At 38.6% G+C, this 26,917-nt stretch overlaps 2 protein-coding genes across 11 annotated transcripts in view; one reads left to right on the forward strand and one right to left on the reverse strand.

Moving 5' to 3' along the window:
- The window catches only part of LOC138853545 (uncharacterized), a 50,526-nt gene extending 38,661 nt beyond the window's left edge, over positions 1-11,865 (forward strand). Inside the window, exons 1-6 of one of the 2 annotated variants that reach the window (XM_070090848.1) lie at positions 4,129-4,241; positions 5,054-5,168; positions 6,195-6,284; positions 7,127-7,186; positions 7,972-8,040; positions 11,116-11,865. In XM_070090848.1, the coding sequence (XP_069946949.1) occupies positions 5,061-5,168; positions 6,195-6,284; positions 7,127-7,186; positions 7,972-8,040; positions 11,116-11,388 (600 nt within the window). In that variant the 5' untranslated portion in view covers positions 4,129-4,241; positions 5,054-5,060 and the 3' untranslated portion in view covers positions 11,389-11,865. Of the gene's footprint in view, positions 1-4,128; positions 4,242-5,053; positions 5,169-6,194; positions 6,285-7,126; positions 7,187-7,971; positions 8,041-11,115 lie in introns of those variants that run through there. The other variant, XM_070090849.1, reaches the window with a different exon arrangement.
- Positions 11,866-16,240: 4,375 nt separating this feature from the next.
- The window catches only part of LOC128694021 (scoloptoxin SSD14), a 170,848-nt gene continuing 160,171 nt past the window's right edge, over positions 16,241-26,917 (reverse strand). For all 9 annotated transcript variants that reach the window (XM_070090851.1, XM_070090857.1, XM_070090856.1 and 6 more), the window contains 2 exons: positions 22,007-22,233; positions 16,241-19,194 (listed from right to left, as the gene is read on the reverse strand). In XM_070090851.1, coding sequence (XP_069946952.1) covers positions 19,045-19,194; positions 22,007-22,233 — 377 coding nt within the window. In that variant the 3' untranslated portion in view covers positions 16,241-19,044. The remainder of the gene's footprint in view (positions 19,195-22,006; positions 22,234-26,917) is intronic.

Genomic DNA, 26,917 nt, shown 5'->3' on the forward strand with positions numbered 1-26,917 from the left:
TTCCTGATCTTGAGGCTGAAGTAGATGTAGTCTACTGACCATGGTAGATGTCTAGTGGCTATGGTAAATATGGTTTCGGACCATGAACGTTGATAGATGGGAATCTGCTGACCATGTTAGATGTAGTCCTCGAATTTTGATAGATGTGGTTCCCGGATATTAGCAGGATATGGTCCCTGAGCATTGGTAGATGTGGCTTCTAAACATTGGTAGATGTCGCTCCTAAACATTGGTAAATGTGGCTCCTAAACATTGGTGGATGTGGCTCCTCAGCATTGGTGGATGTGGCTCCTTAATATTGGTAGATGTGGTCCGTGAACAGTGGTAGATGTGGGACCTGGACCTTGTAGATGCAACCCCCAGACCTTGGGAATGAGCGGAGGTTAATTTGCTGTGTATACTTTGCAGACCAGGTATATGTTAGCCTCAAATATTTTCTCCTTCCTTGAGAAGAAAACAAGTGTAGTCTTCAAACCTTAGACGACAAAATATGTGGTCTTAATACCTTGAAGGACCAGGTAGGTATGGCCTGCAGACCTTAGGTGTGTACCACAGTCCTTAAAGAACGAGGTTCATAGGGTTTTCAGACCTTGAATGACGAAGTAGGTATGATATTCAGACACTGAAGGACAAGATAGACGTGGTTTTCAGACTCTGAAGGCCGAGAGAGGTGTGGTTTGAAACTGAAAGATAAGATAGGGTGGTCTTTAGACCTTAAAGGACAAGGCAACTGTACTTTTTCAGATTAAATTTGAAGGAGGAGGCGGGTGTGGTTTTCCAACCTTGAAGACAAGGTGGATGTTATCCTAAGACAAAAAAAGGTATCCGAAAAGGGATGACAGTGCAGGTGTGTGTCAGATTTTAATATTGGTTGATGCAAGACACTGAGGGTGCTGCTGGTTGATGCAAGACTGAGGGTGCTGCTGGTTGATGCAAGACTGAGGGTGCTGCTGGTTGATGCAAGACTGAGGGTGCTGCTGGTTGATGCAAGACTCTGAGGGTGCTGCTAGTTGATGCAAGACTCTGAAGGTGATAATCGTGACGGGTATCGTCATCTCCGCCACACTAAATCTCCTGCCACGTAAGCTGGAAGGAATTTTTCCAGTATCTTTGTAGTGAAACAATTCGTGGTAGTTTCAGCATGTGGCGAGACCTCACAGCCACACACTCATCCGTGGTGTATAGCTTTCCACCTCTCTTATTTTTTTTATTGTGACCGGATGTTACGTGTTCTGGTGTTGCATTTTCTGCGCTGCAGTGCTTTCAGATGTTAAAAGAATACATTGTTTTTAACGTTACTATGAAGGAGGAAGGTACCGAAGGAAAGAGGGGAAGAGACAGAGAGAGACACTGAAAGGGACCTCAATTTTAAGCCGAAATAAACAACATTTCTCTTTCATGTTTATCCATGTGTGCTTGATTGTGCTTGACTGCTCCATCATCTACAAGGATCGTCGCTGCTCAATGACCACCCTGAGCTGGTATTGAGAGGCTGTGTGATTAATGAGGAAGTTTATGATTTTTTGGTCACTCTGAAGTGGTTGAGAGTCCGTGTGAGATCAGTGAGGGATCTCATGGTTCCTTGGTCACCTTGGACACGAAGTTAAACAGCTCTACAGTGGTCGTGGCATGCCCTTCACGATGTCACGGGTAAAGCTTTTGTATCCACCAAGAGGTGAAATCACTGTCTATCCTCAGAGGAAATATTTGCAAGGCGTCGTCTCCCGTGTCCCTACAGGTAACATTAACCAAAACAGTCTACGATTCTTGAGTTATAGTTAATATGTGTTTGTCCTGATATGCTTCTTGATGTATATTATATCTTTCTCTTGTACGTTATATAGTGCCTCTTCCCTTTGATTACATTCCGAATTCAGTCTACTCTCTATCTCTTCCATTTTTTATTACTTTGAACTTATCATAATTGAATTCTAGTAGCCATTTTCCTGACGATGTCTGTCACCTATTCAGATCATCTTCAAGCCGCTTCTCATCATCTTCATTCTTTCAAAGGTAGTCGAGTACACGTCCCTTAGTTTTGTTTTCGGACTTCTCAATTCCGGATCTGCTCCTGTGTTAAACCTTTGAATTCTTTTTTTTTTTTTTTTGTGCGTATTGTATCAAACGTGGGCTTCACTTTGGTGCTGCGTAGTCAACATTAGACCCGATGTGTGTATGGTTCTGAATGTTTATTTGTTGAAGTTCCTGAAGGTAATTCTTTAGTTCTCCAACCTTTCGTAAGATGCCGAAGTTTCTCTGTTGTGCGCCTCTGGCGTTTGCTCCTAAATTCGCCTCTATTTTGTTTGTACACTTCATTATTTTTCCTCCCAGATCGTATTCGGTATCTCATTTTCTTTCCCCTTCTATTCTCATAACTTATCACTTGATGGGGTTGAAATTCATAGCTGTCTGCTCATATTCGTGTATTTCGCAGCTATTTTACATCACCCGCAATTACTTTAGTCAAGTAATTTACATATAATAGTACCTCTGACTCTTCCTGCCCACCCACCCTGTGTGCGTGTGTGTGCGTACGTGTGAATATGCGTGCGTGCATTCAGGTATGCGGGTTCTCGCAGATTTGTGTTCACCGAGCTGTTTGCGTGGGTCGGGTCTCGGTTACCGGCCTCAACTATAGTTCCTGACCTCATGGACACTATCATACCTACTTTTGAAACTCTGCATAGAGTTTACGTCTCCCACCCCCTCATCTACCTCATTCCATTTTCCGTGGAAGTTAGAATCCGTGAACACAAGCACATCTATAGCCATGATGACCAGAACAGCTCCCATTCCAATATAGGAATGATCAAGGACCCCTTATGAATTGGAATGATTCGAGTGATTTAAGGCAGCAATATTCTGTGTTGAAACTCATCTTGCGATCTGCTTGTTGAGTTGTCATCCACTATTCGTCCTCCAGTACCTCTTGTTCCAGGTGTTTGTTTTTCTACTTCAGTATATTGTACCATATACTTCATGTCCTCCACTAAGACTTCTTACATGCATATCTGCTGAAATAATCTTCACATAACTAATATTACATGGTACTGTATTGTACTGCAAGTTCATAAATTACTTTCACGCATTGTAGTACTAAACAGTTACATTTGTTTTATGAATTGTCTTGTAATCTGTATCTTGTTTTAACTTCCTAATAAATACCTTGTATAGACCCTTAAAAATAAATAATTAAGCTGTGTAGTTTTTAAAACTACACTTAAAGTTTTGCCCGAAATACTGTATGTCCTAATGGTTTCCTAATTGCTGTATATTTTGTAAATTCAATGATTTGAAATAATGAACCTGAATCTAAATTTGTAAAAGTGATCTGCATGTACCCATTCCATTCAGCAGAGGTCTGGCAGTTTTAGCATATCCAAGCTCTTGGATATGCTGACACTGGGCGACACTGCAATGTTGCCCAGTTTTGATACTGCCATCACGTGATGCCCACTACTTGCAGTTCTGCCATCACTACCCTCCCGCTTCATGTTGCCTCTCTTCCTCCACTATGCATGCTTCCTTCTCAGATGTCTCTGTCTTAGGACGGAAGAAGCTAGTAGGGGCGAAGCGTTTCCTCTAGTAAATGTCTTGAATTGTACATAAGTGTCTTTATCCACATCTAGTCCAACCCATTTATGTCCCTTCTTCCTGGTCCCACCAATATGTCCCCTCGTTCTGGTCCCACCAATATATGTCCCCTCGTCCTGGTCCCACTCAGTTCAAATGTTTGTAAGCCAATTCTGGTAGCATTCGGTTCTTAAAGAATTTCTTGAGGACCAAAGAAAATACCAGAATATGTTACGTTCTCAGCCTGCTAACGTATGGACAAGATCATTGTGCATTCCAGACAGTGCCAGTATTTTGCCAGTGTCTTATGCATAGTAATATACAAACGTTCCACTTGTATTATCGTTACTCCATAATGAGTTACCCATTCAATATATTTTTGTTTTAATTTGCGAAATAAAATATATGCTATGGCAGAAACATCAATAAAAATGACGATACATAGCACAAACTTCAAGGATAATAGAAATAACAGTGGTAATTCATTAATATTAAAATAAAAAATGGCAACCTAGGAGAGAGTGATGGGTGGAAGTGTTAAGATAAGCTGGTCCAGTCAGCCAAGCATCACAGTCAGTGGAGGAACCTTGAGCACAACATAGCTCCACTCTCCAGTCCTACATACTTCTCCGGTATAAGTCAACAACGTCTGTCCTCCCACACTCCAGGTAAACTCATTCTCTATTTTCTTTCATAAAGTATACAGTATTTTTCACGTATCTTGATATTAAACTTCAACATATTTTCTTACATGAAACAGCATAACCGGGAATAAAAGTTTAAAAGGAAAGTGTTTAAAATTCTGTGGTTGTTTCCCTGTGATATGTGAAGTGTTTTTTTTTTTTTTTTTTGTGGCGGCCAGAGCGACCATTCACTGCTTAACACTGGCGCTCTTTATTTTAAGAAGTTGAGTTATCATGAATATAAAATACTGGAGTTGGAAAGTCTTGCAGCGAACCTCGTCTAAACAATATATCGCCGATTTTGCGAAATAGTTTTTTTTTTTATTTTGACTTGAAAAAGTTATATACATGGGCATTAATCACACTTTATCATTATATAAGCAACAATATATCATGTCCAGCCTAGTACAATAACGTGAAGCCTCACAATAATTATAGACCTTCAGTATCTCGCTTTCGCTCTTTTGCTCTCTTTCTCTTTCGGTCTCTATCTCGCTAGAGAGGTGTATATCTCTTGGTGAATATGTGCGTACGTGCGTACGTCTTCATGTACACGTGCTTTTGCTGACATGTATTCGTGCATGCCAAAGATCTCACTAATTCTGCACGTCATCAAATGATGTGAGCTTTAATTTTCATAGGGATGAACCAGTAAGCCAGTGGAAGGCCTTGGTCAGTTGACCACAAGCTCCTGTGGCAGGTCATCATATGACCTGTCGAGAGATATTATGACTTGCTTCCTAATAAGTCTTACCTTACCTTCCCTAACTAATTTTACTTTCGTTGTGTATGTACAGGTGAATCATGATGTTAGTAGTGGTGACAGTGGTGGTGGTGATGGGCACCTTCACTCTCCCACACACACAAGCTCTTGATCTCTGGCTCGACAACAACGACTATATCGACTTTGCAGTGAGTGTTGTAATATTTTGGATTTTATTTTTATTTATTTTTATTTCTCTGTTTGCTCATTACTATTATTGTTATAATAATAATAATAATAATAATAATAATAATAATAATAATAATAATAATTATTATTATTATTATAATTAATATTATTATTATTATTATTATTATTATTATTATTATTATAATTATTATTTATTTATTTCGGTGGGAGACAGTCGGCTTATTAAATAATTATTATTATTTTACTGTTACATTAATATTTTTAGTTTTTAACCTGATCTTATCTGGTGAATCAGCGCATGCACACAATTATTATAGTAATTGGGAAACACTACTCCTATAAGAGTTGTATATTTTTATTACTATAATCAGTGGTAAAGAGCTAAACGCACGGGGAGTGTCCAGTGGCTCGGTTGGTAGCACACTCAGCTCACTTACTGAGGGGTCCTTAGATTGATTCCCGACATGGGTAGAAATCTTGGTCATGTTTCCTTTCAGCTGCTGCTTGTGTTCACCTAGGTGTATTAAGCAGGTACCTGGATGTTAGTCGACTGTTGTGGGTCGCATCCTGGGCTGGGTTTTGAAATGAGCCGGGGTAGAGTAACAGCTCTCAACTTGTACAGTTAGTTCGTGCAAAATCCTGGATGAATGGGGCTTAACCAAGTTTGATCCAGGGAACGAGATCAAGAGCCCTACTCTCCCCCACATGTCTTATAGACAGAGTTGGTTAGACAAGCCAAACTATCCTCAAAATATATTTTTATTTTTGTTGTGCATCACCAGATTATATTTTTTTGAATAAATATATGACAATTTACAGTTTTGTATCAAGACTAACTTAACATACTATCCTAACATTGATAAAATTAACGTAATATAATTCTAAGTCCTACCAAACCTAAATTTATTTATTATTATTTAACATCAATTAAAGATTGAAAGAATGAGTTTATACTCTTCTCTGGCACAACGATCGTGGCTTTATAGACACAAATATACACTATATTTATTATTTGTTTCTGGCAGATAATGAAGAGCTGTTTGGGTGTAGATCTGGCGATGAAGCTGGAGAAGGTGACCTATGAGATGGGGAAGAGCTGCCAGGAAAATGTTCAGGTATTACTGACTACCTAGTGAGTCTCTCTCTCTCTCTCTCTCTCTCTCTCTCTCTCTCTCTCTCTCTCTCTCTCTCTCACACACATTTTCATACTGACATTCACTTCCATTCAGTCAGTGACTTTATCTTTCACTCACTCACTTTCACACACTTAACATTCATTCACTTTCGTACTCCCTTTCTTTCATATCCACTTTAAACATTTAACAAAAATTATGAAGAAAGGTTGAAGCTCCTGGAAATAACCTTGTATAGTTCATATAATACCTGAGAAATTGGAAGTAATGACCTTTGATCCAAGATGATGTCAGGCCCATTTCCTTGGATCAAGAGCTAACTAGTCAAAAAAGATGTGATAATTACATGTATGACTGCAAAATGCTATACAGAAACATAGAGGGAATTTTGCTTAACCAGTAGAAGGCAGAAAAATTTGAAAAAAAAAAATACTGAAAGGGCAATGTAAAAAATGGCAAATAAAAGTCGTTTGTAAATGGTAGGTGGATGGAATGGAGCTAGAGAAAGCAGTACGTGGATTTTTTCATAACTACTAGTATGAGAAAGAAGCATATTATTTTATTTATGAGTAACTACCATATTCGTATTGGTAAATCTTATTATTATTTTATTCGTGGGTAACTACCATACTGGTATTGGTGATACAGTGCCTGTAGAATTTAGGTAATTTGGTCTAATAATAAGAAGGGGCAGGCAGCTCTGATTTCTTGGATTGTGATTCCTTCAACAAATTGCACATACATACTTTCTGTGGGAATAGTCGCTATGTATTTTATATGTACCTATTTACTTATATTTAATTAATAAAAAAAATCTTTTTCAGAACACTATTGAGTCATCCTTGCAGCCCCTGGAGCGTGTGCTGCCAAGCCGCAAGAAGAGGGTTTGTATATATTTTGATTGTACACGCACACACACACACACACACACACACACACACACACACACACACACACACACACACACACACACACACACACACACACACACACGTTTTAAGACGAGGTTTGATAAAGCTTATGGAGCGGGGAGAGGGCCCAGTAGCAACCGGTGAAGAGGCGGGGCCAGGAGCTAAGACTTGACTCCTGCAACCACAAATAGGTGAGTACACACACACACACACACACCAGAGACAGGATATTCCTGAGATGGGACACAGCAACAAGGGGCCACAGTTGGAAGCTGAAGACTCAGATGAATCACAGGGATGTTAGGAAGTATTTCTTCAGTCACAGAGTTGTCAGGAAGTGGAATAGTCTGAGAATTGATGTAGTGGAGGTAGGATCCATACATAGCTTTAAGAAGAGGTATGATAAAGCTCATAGAACAGGACGTTACCTAGTAGCGACCAGTGAAGAGGCGGGGCCAGGAGCTGTGAATCGATCCCTGCAACCACAATTAGGTGAGTACACACACACACAGAGGTGGGGCCAGGAGCTGAGTCTCGACCCCTGCAACCACAATTAGGTGAGCACAATTACGTGAGTACACAGACGAGCTATGACTCGACCCCTGCAACCACAATTAGGTGAGTACACACACACGCGCGCGCATACCTCTGCCTATATTTACTGTTTTTATGTGTAATAAATGGTTATTTGAATTCTATTTTGCATTCATTGCTTTCAGAAGCATTACAAATTCTTTTAATCTGGCCCTTTGTTTCAGGCTGTTCTTAAGCTGTCAGAGGATGCCTCGCTGGACATTATTATGTGCAACCTGCAAGGCCTGAACCTGGTAAGTGTTGCTATTATTATGTGCAACCTGCAAGGCTTGAACCTGGTAAGTGTTACTATTGTTGTTTCTCAAATTGCTGAGAAAACTGAGTTAATAACTTTTAAGACATCACGGTTATATAAGTGTTTCTCATGCTAACTACTGAAGAAAAGATGAATGTTGCAGAACAGCACTTAATCCGTGTAAGTCTTGACATAGCTCAACACAACGAAATGTTTTGTCCCAAAAAAGAAAATTGTTATAGGTGTCAATTTTTCCTGGTTATTTTCAGGTTTATGCAGTACTTCGGTAACAGTAAACAATAGAATACTAAATTCTAACCCATTTTTAATTAATAACGTTTTACTAAGCAAACAACTTTCAGACCCATGTACACAACATAGATGTGCTAATACACTATGTACCTGCTCTGTACACTGTCTCCACTGTTCCTGTAGGCATCTTTATCGTGTGGGCAAACGCTAAACCCATAAGGTTTATAAAATCCTGAAATTCAAGAAAGGAGAGGGTAACTCCGTTTTCTTGTATCAAGAGACCTTCACCAGCTTCAAGGCACCCTGCCCTCTCTTGCACGATACAAACCACCTCACCCATTACACTTTAATAAGTTAGTTTAGTTTAATATGTTTATTATGCACCCCATACCCATCCTGTGGGCGGTAGTCAAAGAATTACAGAGGTACATAATTGGTCCAGGGACTGGACTCCAAAGTTTTGATAGCTGAGCAAGTTACAGAGGTAATGAACTCAAAATTTACAAAGGTAATGAACTCACAATTTACAAAGGTAATGAACTCACAATTTACAAAGGTAATGAACTCAATTTACAAAGGTAATGAACTCACAATTTACAAAGGTAATGAACTCCAGGTAGGTCTAGTCACAATCATGACAAATTACAAAGGTATTTACAGATTACAGAGGTACGTAATGGGTCCAGGGACTGGGCCCCCAAAGTTTTGATAGCTGAACTAGGGACAACGGTAATGAACTCACAAGTTACAAAGGTAATGAATCCTGTAAGAATGGTTACTTACGTTTATACATGGGTACAATCATGAACAAATTATAGAGTAATGAGCAATTCACACTTCCATACTGCATCGGAAAGCACTAAACCTGTGTGTCATACAGCACCAGAGGAAATGCTAACTAAAATTTGCCTTTGACATTTATATCTAAAACTCGTCTTATTTTGTCATCAATTACTCCTCAACGGAAATTATCTCGGCTCCTCACAATATAAACTATTCGAGTCCTCGGTCCAGTACCAACAAGTTTATGTTTCCTTTGATGTTTTTTGGGAACTTTATTTTTCCTTCCATAGCTAAAATAATGGAAAAATAAACACATAAGCAGTATAATGTGATCCTTTATTGACAACGTTTTGCCCACACAGTGGGTTTTATCAAGTCACAAACAGATCTACCTGGGTGAAAGGTACGTGAGTATTTATAGGATGGAGTCAGGTGGAGAATGCTGGGTAGGTAGGATCTGAACCTGGAGGGAACAATCTTCCCAGTAGGGTGAGAGGCTAGGACCTTGAGTAGCTTAAAAGATATGAGTGGAAGGGGCTGGGTTTGATTGGTGTCTTGGGTACGTAAGTAAATTCTTGGATAGCTTTGGGTAGTGGTGGTTTTGATAAGGACCTGCCTTGTATGGGCCAGTAGACCAAGAATTTACTTCCGTACCCAAGACACCAATCAAATTGATAAATTAGACACATGCGCAACACTTGGGTATCTTTAATGAGGAAACGTTTTGCCACACGGTGGCTTCATCAGTCCATACAAAGAGAAATGGTGAAGAACAGGAGGAGATTGAGGTAATCAATCCCTCAGCCTTGAGTCAATGTAATTAGTCCATCAATCTTGAAAAGAATGCAGCATATGTATGTATGTATAATGTTCGCCAAGACTGGAGTCCTGGCACGGGTCTTAATCTGGCGATGACCCATCTCTGGCTCACGAAGGAGAAAAGGTTCTGCAATGTTGCAGTGTATGCTGCTCAAGCACTGTTCTGGTTAGTTCATCTGGTGCATCTCATAAGCAACAACGCCGTATGCACTCCTAACTGTGTAAAGTAAAAGGACACAAGTGCAACTAATGTGACATTTTATTGTGGCAACATTTCGCTCTCCAGGAGCTTTGTCAAGCCGTTACTTGTGTCCTTTTACTTTACATATTGTCGGTAATTCTACCAACATTATTACACTCCTAACTGTGGACACTAGCGAGGAGGAGGAGATGTCGTTATCATGGGCAACAGCTTGTCTGGTTCATTGACTCCATGGTACACTAGTGCGAAGAAGTGACTTGTATACTGTAGGCAGGTGAGGTGCAGCAGTCGTAGGTGGTATCACATTTGACAAATCCAAATGTGGAAGTAAGTCATGCCTAAAGGTTAGGCAAGTGAAGAATCCACATTTGGATTTGTCAACTGTGATACCACCTACGACTGCTGCACCTCACCTGCCTACAGAATATAAGCCACTTCGCACATATGCTGTATTCTTTTCAAGATTGATGGACTGATCACATCGACTCAAGGCTGAAGGACTTATTACCTCAATCTCCTCCTGTTCTTCACCATTCCTCTTTGTGTGGACTGATGAAGCCACTGTGTGGCAAAACATTTCCTCATTAAAGATACCCAAGTGTTGCACATGTGTCTGATTTATCATCTTGTCGGTTCTCTGAACCATTCATTTACACCAATCAAACCCAGCCCCTCCCACTCATGTATTTGTCCAATCTCTCTTTAAAGCTACCCAAGGTCCTAGCCTCTGTCACCCTACTCGGAAGACTGTTCCGTGCAGGTTCAGATCCTACCTACTATTACGGAGTACTGTATTAAAAAATTTATACCCAGCATTCTTCACCTGACTCCATCCTATAAATACTCAAGTACCTTTCACCCAGGTAGGTCTGTTTGTGACTTGATTAAACCCACTGTGTGGGCGAAACGTTGTCAATAGAGGATCACATTATACTATTTATGTGTTTATTTTCCATTGTGCTGGTATTTTATACTATTTATTTCCAGCTAAAATAATGCCTGTTATGCCCTAAACAGGTTAAGTCAAACCTCAAAGTGGACTACAACTTGGTGCCTGAGTTGATTAAAACTACAGATCTTCAGCCGGAGATGAAAGAAGACCTAACTGAGGGTGCAGAGTACTGCAGAGAGCAGCAGGAGGAGATCCAGAAGATTTTTACACAGAGCAACAAAGTTACTCCCATCAGTGGCCTCCTTACTGGGACAGGCTACGTCAGGTGTCTCATTCTTGAAGCCCTGGGAGTCTGCAAGAAACATGAACAGAAGCATTATGCCAGTATCATCTTGTAGATATGTCTCCAGCAGGTGACACCTAACATTCTGTTGGTATTCCTTCACTAAACTGAAACTCTCGCTAATATGTATGTGTGTGTGTGTGTGTGCATGCTAACAACAACACTATAAGTTATCTATATATTCGCTTAGCCAGAAATAAAAGCTAAATTCCAGGAGCCTTCATGATCTCTACTATCTTTATTTCTACAAGTACATGTACATGGTATACAGACCTAGCTGACATAAATAACATACTACTATATAGAAAGCCGCTTGTTATGTTGAACATTTCGGGCAAATTAGGTCAGTTTCGTCCCAGGATGTGACCCACACCAGTCAACTAACACTCAGGTACCCATTTTATACTGATGGGTGAATACGGACAGCAGATATCTTATGGAAACGTGTCCCTAATTTTTACAGCCGAACCGGAGATTCGAACTCCAAACCTCAGCTAACAACCGAGCTACGGGATAGTATTCATTAAGAATGTATATATATATGTGTATATATATATATATATATATATATATATATATATATATATATATATATATATATATATATATATATATATATATATATATATATATATATATATATATATATATATATATATATATATATATATATATATATATGTATATATATATATATTGTAGGTAGTAGGTTGGTAGACAGCAACTGATCTGGGAGGTACTACTGTCCTGCCAAGTGAGTGTAAAATGGAAACCTGTAATTGTTTTACAAGATGGTAGGATTGCTGGTGTCTTTTTTCTGTCTCATAAACATGCAAGATTTCAGGTACAACTTTTTACTTCTACTTACACTTAGGTCACACTACACATACATGTACAAGCATATATATACACACCCCTCTGGGTTTTCTTCTATTTTCTTTCTAATTCTTGTTCTTGTTTATTTTCTCTTATCTCCATGGGGAAGTGGAACAGAACTCTTCCTCCGTAAGCCATGTGTGTTTTAAGAGGCGACTAAAATGGCGGGAACAAGGGGCTAGTAAGCCCTTCTCCTGTATACATTACTATAGTTAAAAAGAGAAACTTTTGTTTTTCTTTTGGGGCCACCCTGCTTCAGTGGGATACGGCCGGTTTGTTGAAAGAATATATATATACAGTGGACCCCCGCTTAACGATCACCTCCAAATGCGACCAATTATGTAAGTGTATTTATGTAAGTGCGTTTGTACGTGTATGTTTGGGGGTCTGAAATGGACTAATCTACTTCACAATATTCCTTATGGGAACAAATTCGGTCAGTACTGGCACCTGAACATACTTCTGGAATGAAAAAAGTTCGTTAACCGGGGGTCCACTGTATATAATATATATATATATATATATATATATATATATATATATATATAAGTATATATGCATATAATATATATATATATACATGTATATATATATATATATATATATATATATATATATATATATATATATATATATATATATATATATATATATATATATATATATATATATATATAGTACAGAGGACCCCTGACATTCGATATTAATCCGTTCCTGAGAGCTCATCGAATGCCGAAAATATCGAAAGTCGAATTAATTTTCCCCATAAGAAATAATGGAAATCAAATTAATCCGTGCAAGACACCCAAAAGTATGAAAAAAAAAATTTTACCACATGAAATATTAAATTTAATGCAATAGAATAATTACAATAACAACAATAACAATAGGTTAATAACAATAGAATAATTGACACTTAACTTTAATGAAGATCTGGTGATGATTGATGGGATGGGAGGAGGGGAGTGTGTGGATAGTGTTATGTAATGTAGGTCCTGCTTGGCAATTTCTTCCAAAACATGCCTGTTTCGCCATAATTAAACACTTGTTCAGGTTTCAATCTTTCAGCCTCTATGTACTCCTTGAATTCATGCACATATTTTTCAGCTGCTTTGTGGTCCGAACTGGCAGCCTCACCATGCCTTACCACACTGTGTATGCCACTACGATTCTTAAATCTTTCAAACCAACCTTTGCTGGCCTTAAATTCACTCACATCACCACTAGTTGCAGGCAATTTCTTTACCAAATCATCATGCAACTGCCTAGCCTTTTCACAAATGATTGCTTGAGAGATGCTATCTCCTGCTAGTTGTTTTTCCTTTATCCACACCAATAACAGTCTCTCAACATCTTCTAACACTAGCGATCTCTGTTTCGAAAACAAAGTTGCACCTTTTCCAACAACAGCTTCCTTGATTGCCGTTTTCCTGCTCACTATAGTAGAGATGGTTGATTGGGGTTTACTATACAACCTGGCCAGCTCCGACACACGCACTCCACTTTCGTACTTTGCAATTATCTCTTTCTTCATTTCAATAGTCATTAGCACCTTTTTTCTCGAAGGGTTGGCACTAGAAGCTTTCTTGGGGCCCATGGTTACTTATTTTGCAGAAACAAGCACCAAAAACAAGTGATAATATGGATAATATGGAATGTACCGAATGTATCCTTAGATGTGCACACACTGGCTGGCTTGCAAACACTGGACACGTCTCGTACGAATCGCATCAAATAGCGGGTTTCCGGTCGAATGTCGAGGTGAAATTTTTGCATTAAAATGCATCGAATGTCGGATTTATCGAATGTCGATGCCATCGAAAGTCGGGGGTCCACTGTATATATATATATATATATATATATATATATATATATATATATATATATATATATATATATATATATATATATATATATATATATATATATATATATATGCAATAAGATCACAGTAAACAGGTGATTTCAGAATATGCAAAACAACCACTCTGAAAGAATAGAGAAATTCCAAGCGCTTTCGTGACTACTCACATTATCAGTTCCTTGATAATGTGAGTAGTCACGAAAGCGCTTGGAATTTCTCTATTCTTTCAGAGTGGTTGTTTTGCATATATATATATATATATATATATATATATATATATATATATATATATATATATATATATATATATATATATATATATATATATATATATATATATATATATACATATATATTTTATTTACTACAAAAACATGTACATGGCATACAGGCCTAGCTGACATCAATGACATACTGCTATATAGAAAGCCCCTTGTTATGCTCAGCATTTCGGGCAAATTAGGTCAGTGTCCCAGGATGCGACCCACACCAGTCGACTAACTTCCAGGTAACTAACGCGCACGCGCTCTCTCTCTCTCTCTCTCACTCTCTCTCTCTCTCTCACTCTCACTCTCACTCTCACTCTCACTCTCACTCTCACTCACACACACACACACACACACACACACACACACACACACACACACACACACACACACGCACACACACACGAGACATAACAACATACAAAATACTGCGTGGAATAGACAAGGTGGACAGAGACAGGCTGTTCCAGAGAGGGGACACAGAAACAAGGGGCGATAACTGTAAGTTGAAGACCCAGATGAGTCAAAGGGATGTTACGAAGTATTTCTTCAGTCATAGTCAGAAGTGGAATAGCCTAGCAAGTGAGGTAGTGGAGGCAGGAACCATACATAGCTTTAAGATGAGGTATGATAAAGCTCATGGAGCAGGGAGAGAGAGGACCTAGTAGCACTCAGTGAAGAGGCAGAGCCAAGAGCTGAGTCTCGACCCCTGCAACCACAATTAGGTGAGTACACACACATAAATTGGTAAAACACACACACACACACACACACACAATGAAAAAATAATAATAAAAATTTGTGATCTCAAATAAGCAATAGAACCACAATGATAGAACACAAAATTTCTTTAACTGTGGTGTAGTATCAGTTGTTGGTATTAACAGATATTACAAGTACTGTACTTACTAGCTCTAAATCATAAAGTACTTAGGGAAATAAATTAAAAAAATGTATATACTATTTTCCAGTCAGGTTCAGTTCCTCACACACATCAGAGAACCTGATCCACCAGGAGGCCTGGTCACAGACTGGGCTGCGGGGGCGTTGACCCCCGGAACTCTCTCCAGGTAAACTTTTTAGCAGCCTAAAAACACAGCTGAGGATTTGTAGAATTTTCTTTAGGCTTTATTTAAAGAAAATCTATTGTTTTGTATTATTCACTGAAGTAATTTTTAAATACTGATATATCTAGCATATTAAAGTAAATAAACAGATAAATATAATTAAATATTTTTATTATATTCTGGCGAAATCTTCTCTTGAAAGTGTTAAGACTTTGAAGTACTGCTGAGCCAAGTGTTCATGTGATACTGTTTTATAATGGTATTGGAACTGTAATGGTATTTAGATGGTGTTTAACTTGTGCAGATTATATTATTATAAGCCTGGGGAGTGCTAAACCTGTAGGGATTATACAGCACCTGGGGTGGAGGGAATGGAAGGTATTCAGACTCAGTTCAGGGAACTGAAGCACAGATTCAATTCCCTAGATCAAGAGCCCCTCACCAGCATCAAGGAACCTCCCTTGAGGGAAACTTGTGTAGAGATGATGTTGAAGTGTTGGTGTCAAACTAGTTATGAACGACTTAAAATGGTGTGTAACATGGGACATGATAAAGATTAGGGTAGTCCAACTACTATCCTGTAGCATGACCCACAGGTCCATTTTTTTTTTTGATCCACAAATATTTTTTGTAAAAAAAAAAGTCAGTTCTATAAATGAGATAATTTGGAAGGACTACAGTATGCATGATAGGCTCTTGAATTCCAGTGTCATGGATAAAAAATAACATCAGAATGATCTTTATTAGTGGAATCACACTTTGTCCTTGAAAAAAACAAATGGATACATTCAGTACATGGGAGGTGTGGCAACTTGGTACGAAATAAGACACGTGTAGTACAAGGAGGTTTATTAGAGAGAGATTTTGCTAAACATTATTATTACATTCATGGGGGCTGAGAACCACAAAACCCTTAATAAGTAAGACACATGTACAACACCTAGGTAACTTTATTCCCAGACATTTTGCCTACACAGTAGGCTTCTTCAGTTGAGTACAGAGGAGGCAGTAGAGAAGCAGTAAAGATGTAAAGATGATGTAATTAGTCCATCACCCTTGAAGATGTAGTTTTGAAGTGGTCAGTCCCTCAGCCTGAGGGACTGACTTGTTAGGTATCCCCCAAAGGAGGACATTTAAGGTGTGCCTCCTGGGCATCTTAAAGGTGTTCCTTTAGCTTCTAAATCTCTTGGAAAGATTTAGCTATAGCTCATGGGTTTCTTTAACCCTTTCACTGTCAAGACCCCTGATCAGGAACTTGCCCTCAATGATGAAAAATGTAAAAAAAAAAAAAAAAATAAATTCTTACCAAAATCTTAAGAATATTTTTCTGAATGTTTTAAAAGAAAAGAAAAATCTGCAATCAGTATTTACCGAAATATAAAGGAGTAGAGTTGACAGAAAGTGAACTGTCAATTCTATTTTTTTCTTTTTTAATATTTTATTTTTGCAAATAATTTATGTGGCCTGTGAGACCAATATACAGTGGACCCCCGGTTAACGATATTTTTTCACTCCAGAAGTATGTTCAGGTGCCAGTACTGACCAAATTTGTTCCCATAAGGAATATTGTGAAGTAGATTAGTCCATTTCAGACCCCCAAACATACACGTACAAACGCACTTACATAAATACACTTACATAATTGGTCGCATTCGGAGGTGATCGTTATGCGGGGGTCCACTGTAATGCATTATGTATACACATCCACTCATTGAAACCGATTGGCACCCTGGTGCCAATCCCAGATGCGGTCTGCTGGTGGGTACTGGATATTAACAGGTGGTTGTAGTTGTGCAGGTTGTTGTGATGTGTGGGTGGTCAAAGGTGGCCTTTGTTGTGGATGTGCTGAGTCAGCAGCATGGCTACCAGTCTAGGGTGCTGCTGGTGCCACATGACACATTACACCACCACCTGCTGCCACGTGTATATTATCCATCCCAACTGTAACGTTACTCGTTACCCATACTGTCTTCCCCACCACCCCCACTGTCTTCCCCACCACCCACTATCTGTATCTGGTATCCTGGGCATTGCTTTCAGACACAAACTCATCAAAACCATGAAATTCATCTTCACTGACACTTCCATCTGTGTTAGAACTATCACTTGGGAAGAGAAGAGTTCCAATTCACAGGGGAGTTAGGTATTCCTTATTGCTAGGCATGGTGAACAAGGTATACCCAATTGGCACTCCCACAATGCATTGTGGCCTCCCAGATTTTTTTTATGCGCACACTGAAGCTTGGGATGTTACTGCTGCAGCGAGGAGGCGGTGGAGATGTCCTGTCTAAGGGCAGTGTGAGGTGTAAATATTATGCAGAGAATTCGGTGTTTGGAAATTAGGAGAAGGTGTGGAGTTAATAAAAGTATTAGTCAGAGGGCTGAAGAGGGGTTGTTGAGGTGATTTGGTCATTTAGAGAGAATGGATCAAAGTAGAATGACATGGAGAGCGTATATATCTGTAGGGGAAGGAAGGCAAGGTAGGGGTCGTCCTCGAAAAGGTTGGAAGGAGGGGGTAAAGGAGGTTTTGTGGGCGAGGGGCTTGGACTTCCAGTAAGCTTGTGTGAGCATGTTAGATAGGAGTGAATGGAGACGAATGGTATTTGGGACCTGACAAGCTGTTGAAGTGTAAGCAGGGTAATATTTAGTGAAGGGATTCAGGGAAATCAGTTATTTTTATATAGCCAGACTTGAATACTGGAAATGGGAAGTACAATGCCTGCACTTTAAAGGAGGGGTTTGGGATATTGGCAGGTTGGGGGGATATGTTGTATATCTTTATACATATATGCTTCTAAACTATTGTGTTTTGGGCACCTCTGCAAAAACAGTAATTATGTAAGAGTGAGGTGAAAGTGTTGAATGATGATGAAAGTATTTTCTTTTTGGGTCACCCTGCCTTGGTGTGAGATGGCCAACTTGTTAAAAAAAAAAAAAAAAACCTGAGCACACAGACCCATTTTCTAACATGTAGGTCTACCAGTTTTCTCTCGCTAGATTTGAAGCCGCTAGAATTTTGGCATAATATTACGACACCAACACTGGTTTGCAAGCCATAATATAACGTCACCAACAGTGAAAGGGTTAAGGAGTTGAGCTTCAGCTCCTCTATATCTTAAGGGTTTTGAGGTAGAGATACTAGAAATTTTCCAGGTGAACAGATAGCTAGGGTTATGTGCAGCAACAATAACACATCTAGTATTAAGGAATGTTTTTAAATTATTGTTGGTCATCCACAACAGGAATGCATCCATGATGTTAAATAAACATTACAGACACATTTAGTAATGTGAGAATTTTTGACAAATTTTAACTAAGCCTCATAACAAAAATAAAACCCTTTTTCTTCAACAAAAACTTTATTAGTTGAAGTAATTTAAATACTGTATATGCAATTTTATTAAGAATAATATATGCTATAAATGTAATTACAATACAATTAAATGCTTAATTTTTTAACACTGGCTGGCTACCACTAAGGTAGGATGACCCAAGAAAAGAGGAAACATATTTACTGTCATGCATTCAATTGCTGTCTTGCCAGAAGCATGCTGACATTACAGTTCAGATGGCCCTCTGAACTGCAACATCCTCACCAATACTTTAAAGTGTAGACACTGTACTTAAATATACAGTAATTAAAATCCATCAACTTCACCAGCTTTTCTAAAATCAGAGTTAGCATAGATTTTTTCATTGTTTTCATGAGAAATGGCACAGACCACAGAGCCTCCAACACCAAACATCTCTGTCTCATGACCAATTTTCTGCATGCCATCAACAATATCCTGGGGAAAAAAAAAATCTTTAATGCATGATAATACATGAGGTTTTTAATTAATTTAATTAGAATCAACTATTCATGGTCTGGATGGTAAATTTAGCAATATTTTTGTACAAATTATACATTTCGGTCAGATATGCCAGATGTCTATAGCACTGCCTGTCCTCAATTGGTAGCACTCTTCTCAATCTATATCACAGAATGTTTTTTGTAGTCTCCCTCATGGTTTTACTCAATATCATACAGACTGCTATTGTTTTCTTAATCTGTTATTTTATTTTCCTTGCTTCTACTGTCTTCTGAAATGCACTCGTGTATGTATCTGATGAGGCTTGTGTATACCTGGTGAGACTCCTTATACAAATACAGTACACATCAATGCTCCTCTTTACCATATCTCTGTTGAGCCTTTTTTGATGAAACTTCCCTTTAGTATATGAGATAAATAAATGAGTCAAGAATTAAGATAAAAGAAGTGACAGGGATAAATCTTTTAAGTTTCTTTACAATGTGTGTAGTTTATGTACTTACCAGTTTACTGTTTGTAATGAAATCCTCAAAAAATATCTGGAGAAAATAGCTTGGTTCTGTCTGTTCCTTCAAAACCCAGCACAAATATCTCCTCTGGTCCTACTACTTTGTTCTTGTCAATATTATGTTTATGGGAGAGTGCTAAACCCCTAAGGGTCAAGTACTGTTTGTTTCTGTGAATGTCCAAGAGTAGTTTTTCCTTCTTTAATAACTTCAACAATCTCCATCTCATTTAATGTAAAGGAAGGGATTCAGATCCCTCATCATATAAAGTTTATAAATTTTATATACCTTCTAGAATGTTAGATTTAATATATCACTAATTCTTCATTATTTGTAATTTGCTTTTCACACTGAATTCACCTTTAAAAGCTTCAATAGAAAATTTACTTTTGATTTCCTGTTATCAACTATTCTCCTCTGTTACATTTGTCTTCTATCCTTATACTGGTATATTAATTTCAGGTAAATTTACTTTACCTAGGTAGTAGGTTGATAGACAGCAACCACCCAGGAAAGTACTACCGTCCTACCAAGTGAGTGTAAAACGGAAGCCTGTAATTTTTTACATGATGGTAGAATTGTTGGTGTCCTTTTTTTCTGTCTCATAAACATGCAAGATTTCAGGCATTCTTGCTACTTCTACTTACACTTAGGTCACACTACACTTGCATGTACAAGCATATATATATATATATATATATATATATATATACACACCCCTCTGGGTTTTCTTTTATTTTCTTACTAGTTCTGGTTCTTTTTTATTTTCTCTAATCTCCAAGGGGAAGTGGAAGAGAATTCTTCCTCCGTAAGCCATGTGTGTCGTAAGAGGCGACTAAAATGCCAGGATCAAGGAGCTAGTAACCCTTCTCCTGCATATATTACTAAATTTAAAAGGAGAAACTTTTGTTTTTCCTTTTGGGCCACCCTGCCTTGGTGGGATATGGCCATTTGTTGAAAGAAGAAGATAAATATATATATATATATAGATATATATATATATATATATATATATATATATATTTTTTTTTTCAACAAGTCGGCCGTCTCCCACCGAGGCAGGGTGACCCAAAAAAAAGAAAGAAAATCCCCAAAAAGAAAATACTTTCATCATCATTCAACACTTTCACCACACTTGCACATTATCACTGTTTTTGCAGAGGTGCTCAGAATACAACAGTCTAGAAGCATACACACAAAGATACACAACATATCCCTCCAAACTGCCAATATCCCAAACCCCTCCTTTAAAGTGCAGGCATTGTACTTCCCATTTCCAGGACTCAAGTCCGACTATATGAAAATAACCGGTTTCCCTGAATCCCTTCACTAAATATTACCCTGCTCACACTCCAACAGATCGTCAGGTCCCAAGTACCATTCGTCTCCATTCACTCCTATCTAACACGCTCACGCACGCTTGCTGGAAGTCCAAGCCCCTTACCCACAAAACCTCCTTTACCCCCTCTCTCCAACCCTTTCGAGGACGACCCCTACCCCGCCTTCCTTCCCCTATAGATTTATATGCTTTCCATGTCATTCTACTTTGATCCATTCTCTCTAAATGACACACACACCCCTCTGCATTTTCTTGTGTTTTCTTATTAGTTCTTGTTCTTGTTTTTTCCCTCTTATCTCCATAGGTAATTGGAAGAGAATTCTTCCTCCGTAAGCCATGCATGTTGCAAGTGGCAACTAAAATGCTGGGAGCAAGGGGCTAGTAACCCCTTCTCCTGTATACATTACTAAAGTTAAAAAATAAAAAAAGATTTTTTTCTTTTTGGGGCACCCTTCCACGGTGGGATACAGCCGGTTTGTTGAAAGAAGAAAAAGATATTTAATTTAATCTCTAGTACATTTTTTTTTAGGCTGGAGTGATACTGGTGTGTTCAAAGTTTTTTCTTTCATATTCTATCATTGCCACTGAAGCATTATGTATTGTTGGGTTTGTTTCTCATTTTTTATATAAACAGCTGACTACAACTTTCATTTATGCGACAGAGCCCACTGTATACTGCATTTTCTGTATATCAATCTTTGCCATATTTTATGGTATTCCATCTAAAATATTGTTTTAAATCAGATTGCATTTCTTTTCTTGCAATTCAAATGTTATTTCTTTCCTTGTCCAAATCATACCTTCCAAAATACATTATCTCTAATGAAACATTATAGCTTTTCATAAATGGATATAAATTATATATGCTGAAAATTTGTTCTTCTATAGTAAATATTTGGCTATCCAATCCATTGCCCTGTAATTAATAATTCCCACAACTCACTGGTAATGTTCCTTCCTCGTAGCTAAATTTCATTGGAAATAGTTGGTGGTGAATTCTGCGTGCATCCACAGCTTTCTTGATATCCTCATTCAACCACAAATTACGAAGTAACACCCATGCCACAGCTGAGGGTATCTTGGTTCCTCCGGCAGCACCAGCAACTAAGCGAACATTTCCATCAGCATCCACTAACACTGATGGGCACATAGATGAGAGAGGCCGCTTCCCTGAGAAAAATAAATAGTTTTATTATCAATACTGGCTTCCAAATCATTACCACAACTATAATTTCTATATATACCATACAGTATATTGCATTAACTCATTCTGAATTAATTTACATCATTTAGACAATTTAAATAAATTATTTTGCTTAATCTGCTCTTAAATGGGCTTGAACACAGAAAAACTCATGGATAACATTTTCATCTACATACTGTTTAATCAGGAACTTCTTAATATCAGTGACTTAGCCGCATTTGAATCATATTATGAGCCATTAATTTTACCACACTTGAAATATTCATATCCCATATCATTATTTTCCCATTTCAAAATAAGAGTTACAGTAGTTAAATATAGGGAAGGAATTTACAGAGTAGAAGAATTAGTGCAGTGTAAATTTATTATAATTAAAAAATCCTTGAAAAGTACAGTAGAGCCTGTTATACTATGTTCTAGTGGGAGAAATGGTATGGTGATGCTGACAACATGTGGAAAAACACACTTACGTATATGTCAGGACATTTATTAGAGAAAGAATTTTGCCACAAATGGCTTCTTCAGTCCTAATACAGAGATAACTAAAAAATAAGTATGCATAGTGGCATGAGTCAGGTGGAAAACTGTGAGGGGTAGTAGTAATAGCACAACTGTGGTGACATAGGTTGGGTTTGAGAAGGACCTGTAAAAATCATGATAAGAAGAAGTGTACACTATATCCAAATTGCTAAGCAATAGGATATTACCCATTCTGGAGACTGCTGTAATATGATATTGACAGGTCCTTCTCAAACCCAACCCATCTCATTGTAATTGTACTACTACTACTACTACTACTACCCTCACAGTTTTCCACCTGACTCCTGCCACTACACATATTTTTATTTTTTTATTTTTTTTAACAAGTTGGCCGTCTCCCACCGAGGCAGGGTGACCCAAAAAGAAAGTGCTTTCATCATCATTCAACACTTTCACCTCACTCACACATAATCACTGTTTTTGCAGAGGTGCTCAGAACACAGCAATTTAGAAGCATATATGAATAAAGATACACAACATATCCCTCCAAACTGCAAATATCCCAAACCCCTCCTTTAGAGTGCAGGCACTGTACTTCCCATTTCCAGGACTCAAGTCTGGCTATATAAAAATAACCAGTTTCCCTGAATCCCTTCACTAAATATTACCCTGCTCACACTCCAACAGCTTGTCAGGTCCCAAATACCAATCGTCTCCATTCACTCCTATCGAACACGCTCACGCACGCCTGCTGGAAGTCCAAGCCCCTCGCCCACAAAACCTCCTTAACCCCTCCCTTCCAACCTTTTCGAGGACAACCCACACCCTGCCTTCCTTCCCCTACAGATTTATACGCTCTCCATGTCATTCTACTTTGATCCATTCTCTCTAAATGACCAAACCACCTCAACCACCCCTCTTCAGCCTTCTGACCAACACTTTTATTAACTCCACACCTTCTCCTAATTTCCACACTCCGAATTTTCTGCATAATATTTACACCACACATTGCCCTTAGACAGAACATCTCCACTGCCTCCAACCACCTCCTTGCAGCTGCAGTTACAACCCAAGCTTCACACCCATATAAGAGTGTTGGTACTACTATACTTTCATGCATTCCCTTCTTTGCCTCCATAGATAACGTTTTTTGTCTCCGTATATACCTCAACGCACCACTTGCCTTTTTTCCCTCATCAATTCTATGAGTAACCTCATCCTTCATAAATCCATCCACCGACACGTCAACTCCCAAATATCTGAAAACATTCACTTCTTCCATACTCCTCCTCCCCAATTTGATATCCAATTTTTCTTTATCTAAATCATAAGATAGCCTCATCACCTTACTCTTTTCTATGTTCACTTTCAACTTTCTACCTTTACAAACACTCCCAAAGTTGTCCACTAATCTTTGCAATTTTTCTTTAGAATCTCCCATAAGCACAGTATCATCAGCAAAAAGCAACTGTGTCAATTCCCATTTTGTATTTGATTCCCCATAATTTAATCCCACCCCTCTCCAGAACACCCTAGCATTTACTTCTTTTACAACCCCATCTATAAATATATTAAACAACCATGGTGACATTACACATCCCTGTCTAAGACCTACTTTTACTGGGAAGTAGTCTCCCTCTCTACATACCCTAACCTGAGCCTCACTATCCTCATAAAAACTCTTTACAGCATTTAATAACTTACCACCTATTCTATATACTTGCAACATCTGTCACATTGCTCCCCTATCCACTCTATCATGTGCCTTTTCTAAATCCATAAATGCAATAAAAATTTCCCTACCTTTATCTAAATACTGTTCACATATATGCTTCAATGTAAACACTTGATCTACACATCCCCTACCCACTCTAAAACCTCCTTGTTCATCCACAATCCTACATTCTGTCTTACCTCTAATTCTTTCAATAATAACCCTACTGTACACTTTTCCTGGTATACTCAGTAAACTTATTCCTCTATAATTTTTAAAATCTCTTTTGTCCCCCTTCCCTTTATATAAAGGGACTATACATGCTCTCTGCCAATTCCTAGGTACCTTCCCCTCTTTCATACATTTATTAAACAAAAACACCAACCACTCCAACACTCTATTAACCCCTGCTTTTAACATTTTTGTAATGATCCCATCAGTTCCAGCTGCTTTACTCCCTTTCATTCTACATAATGCCTCACGCACCTCCCCCATATTCACATCCTGTTCTTCTTCACTCCTAAAAGATGGTATACCTCCCTGGCCAGTGCATGAAATTACCACCTCCCTTTCTTCGTTGATATTTAAAAGTTCCTCAAAATATTCTTGCCATCTACCCAATACCTCCTTCTCCCCATCTAAACTCCCCTACTCTGTTTTTAACTGACAAATCCATTCGTTCCCTAGGCTTTCTTAACTTGTTTAACTCAGTCAAAATTTTTTTCTTATTTTCATTAAAATTTCTTGACAGTGCCTCTCCCACTCTATCATCTGCTCTCCTTTTGCACTCTCTCACCACTCTCTTCACCTTTCTTTTACTCTCCATATACTCTACTCTTCTTATAGCACTTCTGCTGTGTAAAAACCTCTCATAAGTTTTTCTCTTTTATCACACCCTTTATTTCATCATTCCACCAATCACTCCTCTTTCCTCCTGCACCCACCCTCCTATAACCACAAACTTCTGCCCCACATTCTAATACTGCATTTTTTAAACTATTCCAACCCTCTTCAACCCCCCCCCTCCCCCACTACTCATACTTGCACCAGCCCACCTTTCTGCCAATAGTTGCTTATATTTCACCCGAACTTCCTCCTCCCTTAGTTTACACACTTTCACCTCCCTCTTACTTATTGTTGCCATTTTCCTCTTTTCCCATCTACCTCTTACTCTAACTGTAGCTACAACTAAATAATGATCCAATATATCAGTTGCTCATCTATAAACGTGTACATCCTGAAGCCTACCCATCAACCTTTTATTTTTTTATTAACATACTGGCCGATTCCCACCAAGGCAGGGTGGCCCAAAAAAGAAAAACTTTCACCATCATTCACTCCATCACTGTCTTGCCAGAAGGGTGCTTTACACTACAGTTTTTAAACCAACATTAACACCCCTTCTTCAGAGTGCAGGCACTGTACTTCCCATCTCCAGGACTCAAGTCTGGCCTGCCGGTTTCCCTGAATCCCTTCATAAATGTTACTTTGCTCACACTCCAACAGCACATCAAGTATTAAAAACCATTTGTCACCATTCACTCCTATCAAACATGCTCACACATGCCTGCCCCTCGCACACAAAACCTCCTTTACCCACTCCCTCCAACCTTTCCTAGGCCGACCCCTACCCCGCCTTCCTTCCACTACAAACTGATACACTCTTGAAGTCATTCTGTTTCGCTCCATTCTCTCTACATGTCCGAACCACCTCAACAACCCTTTCTCAGCCCTCTGGACAACAGTTTTGGTAATCCCGCACCTCCTCCTAACTTCCAAACTACGAATTCTCTGCATTATATTCACACCACACATTGCCCTCAGACATGACATCTCCACTGCCTCCAGCCTTCTCCTCGCTGCAACATTCATCACCCATGCTTCACACCCATGTAAGAGCGTTGGTAAAACTATACTCTTATACATTCCCCTCTTTGCCTCCAAGGACAAAGTTCTTTGTCTTCACAGACTCCTAAGTGCACCACTCACCCTTTTCCCCTCATCAATTCTGTGATTCACCTCATCTTTCATAGACCCATCCGCTGACACGTCCACTCCCAAATATCTGACTACATTCACCTCCTCCATACTCTCCCTCCAATCTGATATCCAATCTTTCATCACCTAATCTTTTTGTTATCCTCATAACCTTACTCTTTCCTGTATTCACTTTTAATTTTCTTCTTTTGCATACCCTACCAAATTCATCCACCAACCTCTGCAACTTCTCTAAAGAATCTCCCAAGAGCACAGTGTCATCAGCAAAGAGCAACTGTGACAACTCCCATTTATGTGTGATTCTTTATCTTTTAATTCCACGCCTCTTGCCAAGACCCTCGCATTTACTTCTCTTACAACCCCATCTATAAATATATTAAACAACCACGGTGACATCACACATCCTTGTCTAAGGCCTACTTTTACTGGGAAATAATCTCCCTCTTTCCTACATACTC

Source organism: Cherax quadricarinatus, chromosome 33 (genome assembly GCF_038502225.1).
Source record: "Cherax quadricarinatus isolate ZL_2023a chromosome 33, ASM3850222v1, whole genome shotgun sequence".
NCBI lineage: Eukaryota > Metazoa > Arthropoda > Malacostraca > Decapoda > Parastacidae > Cherax > Cherax quadricarinatus.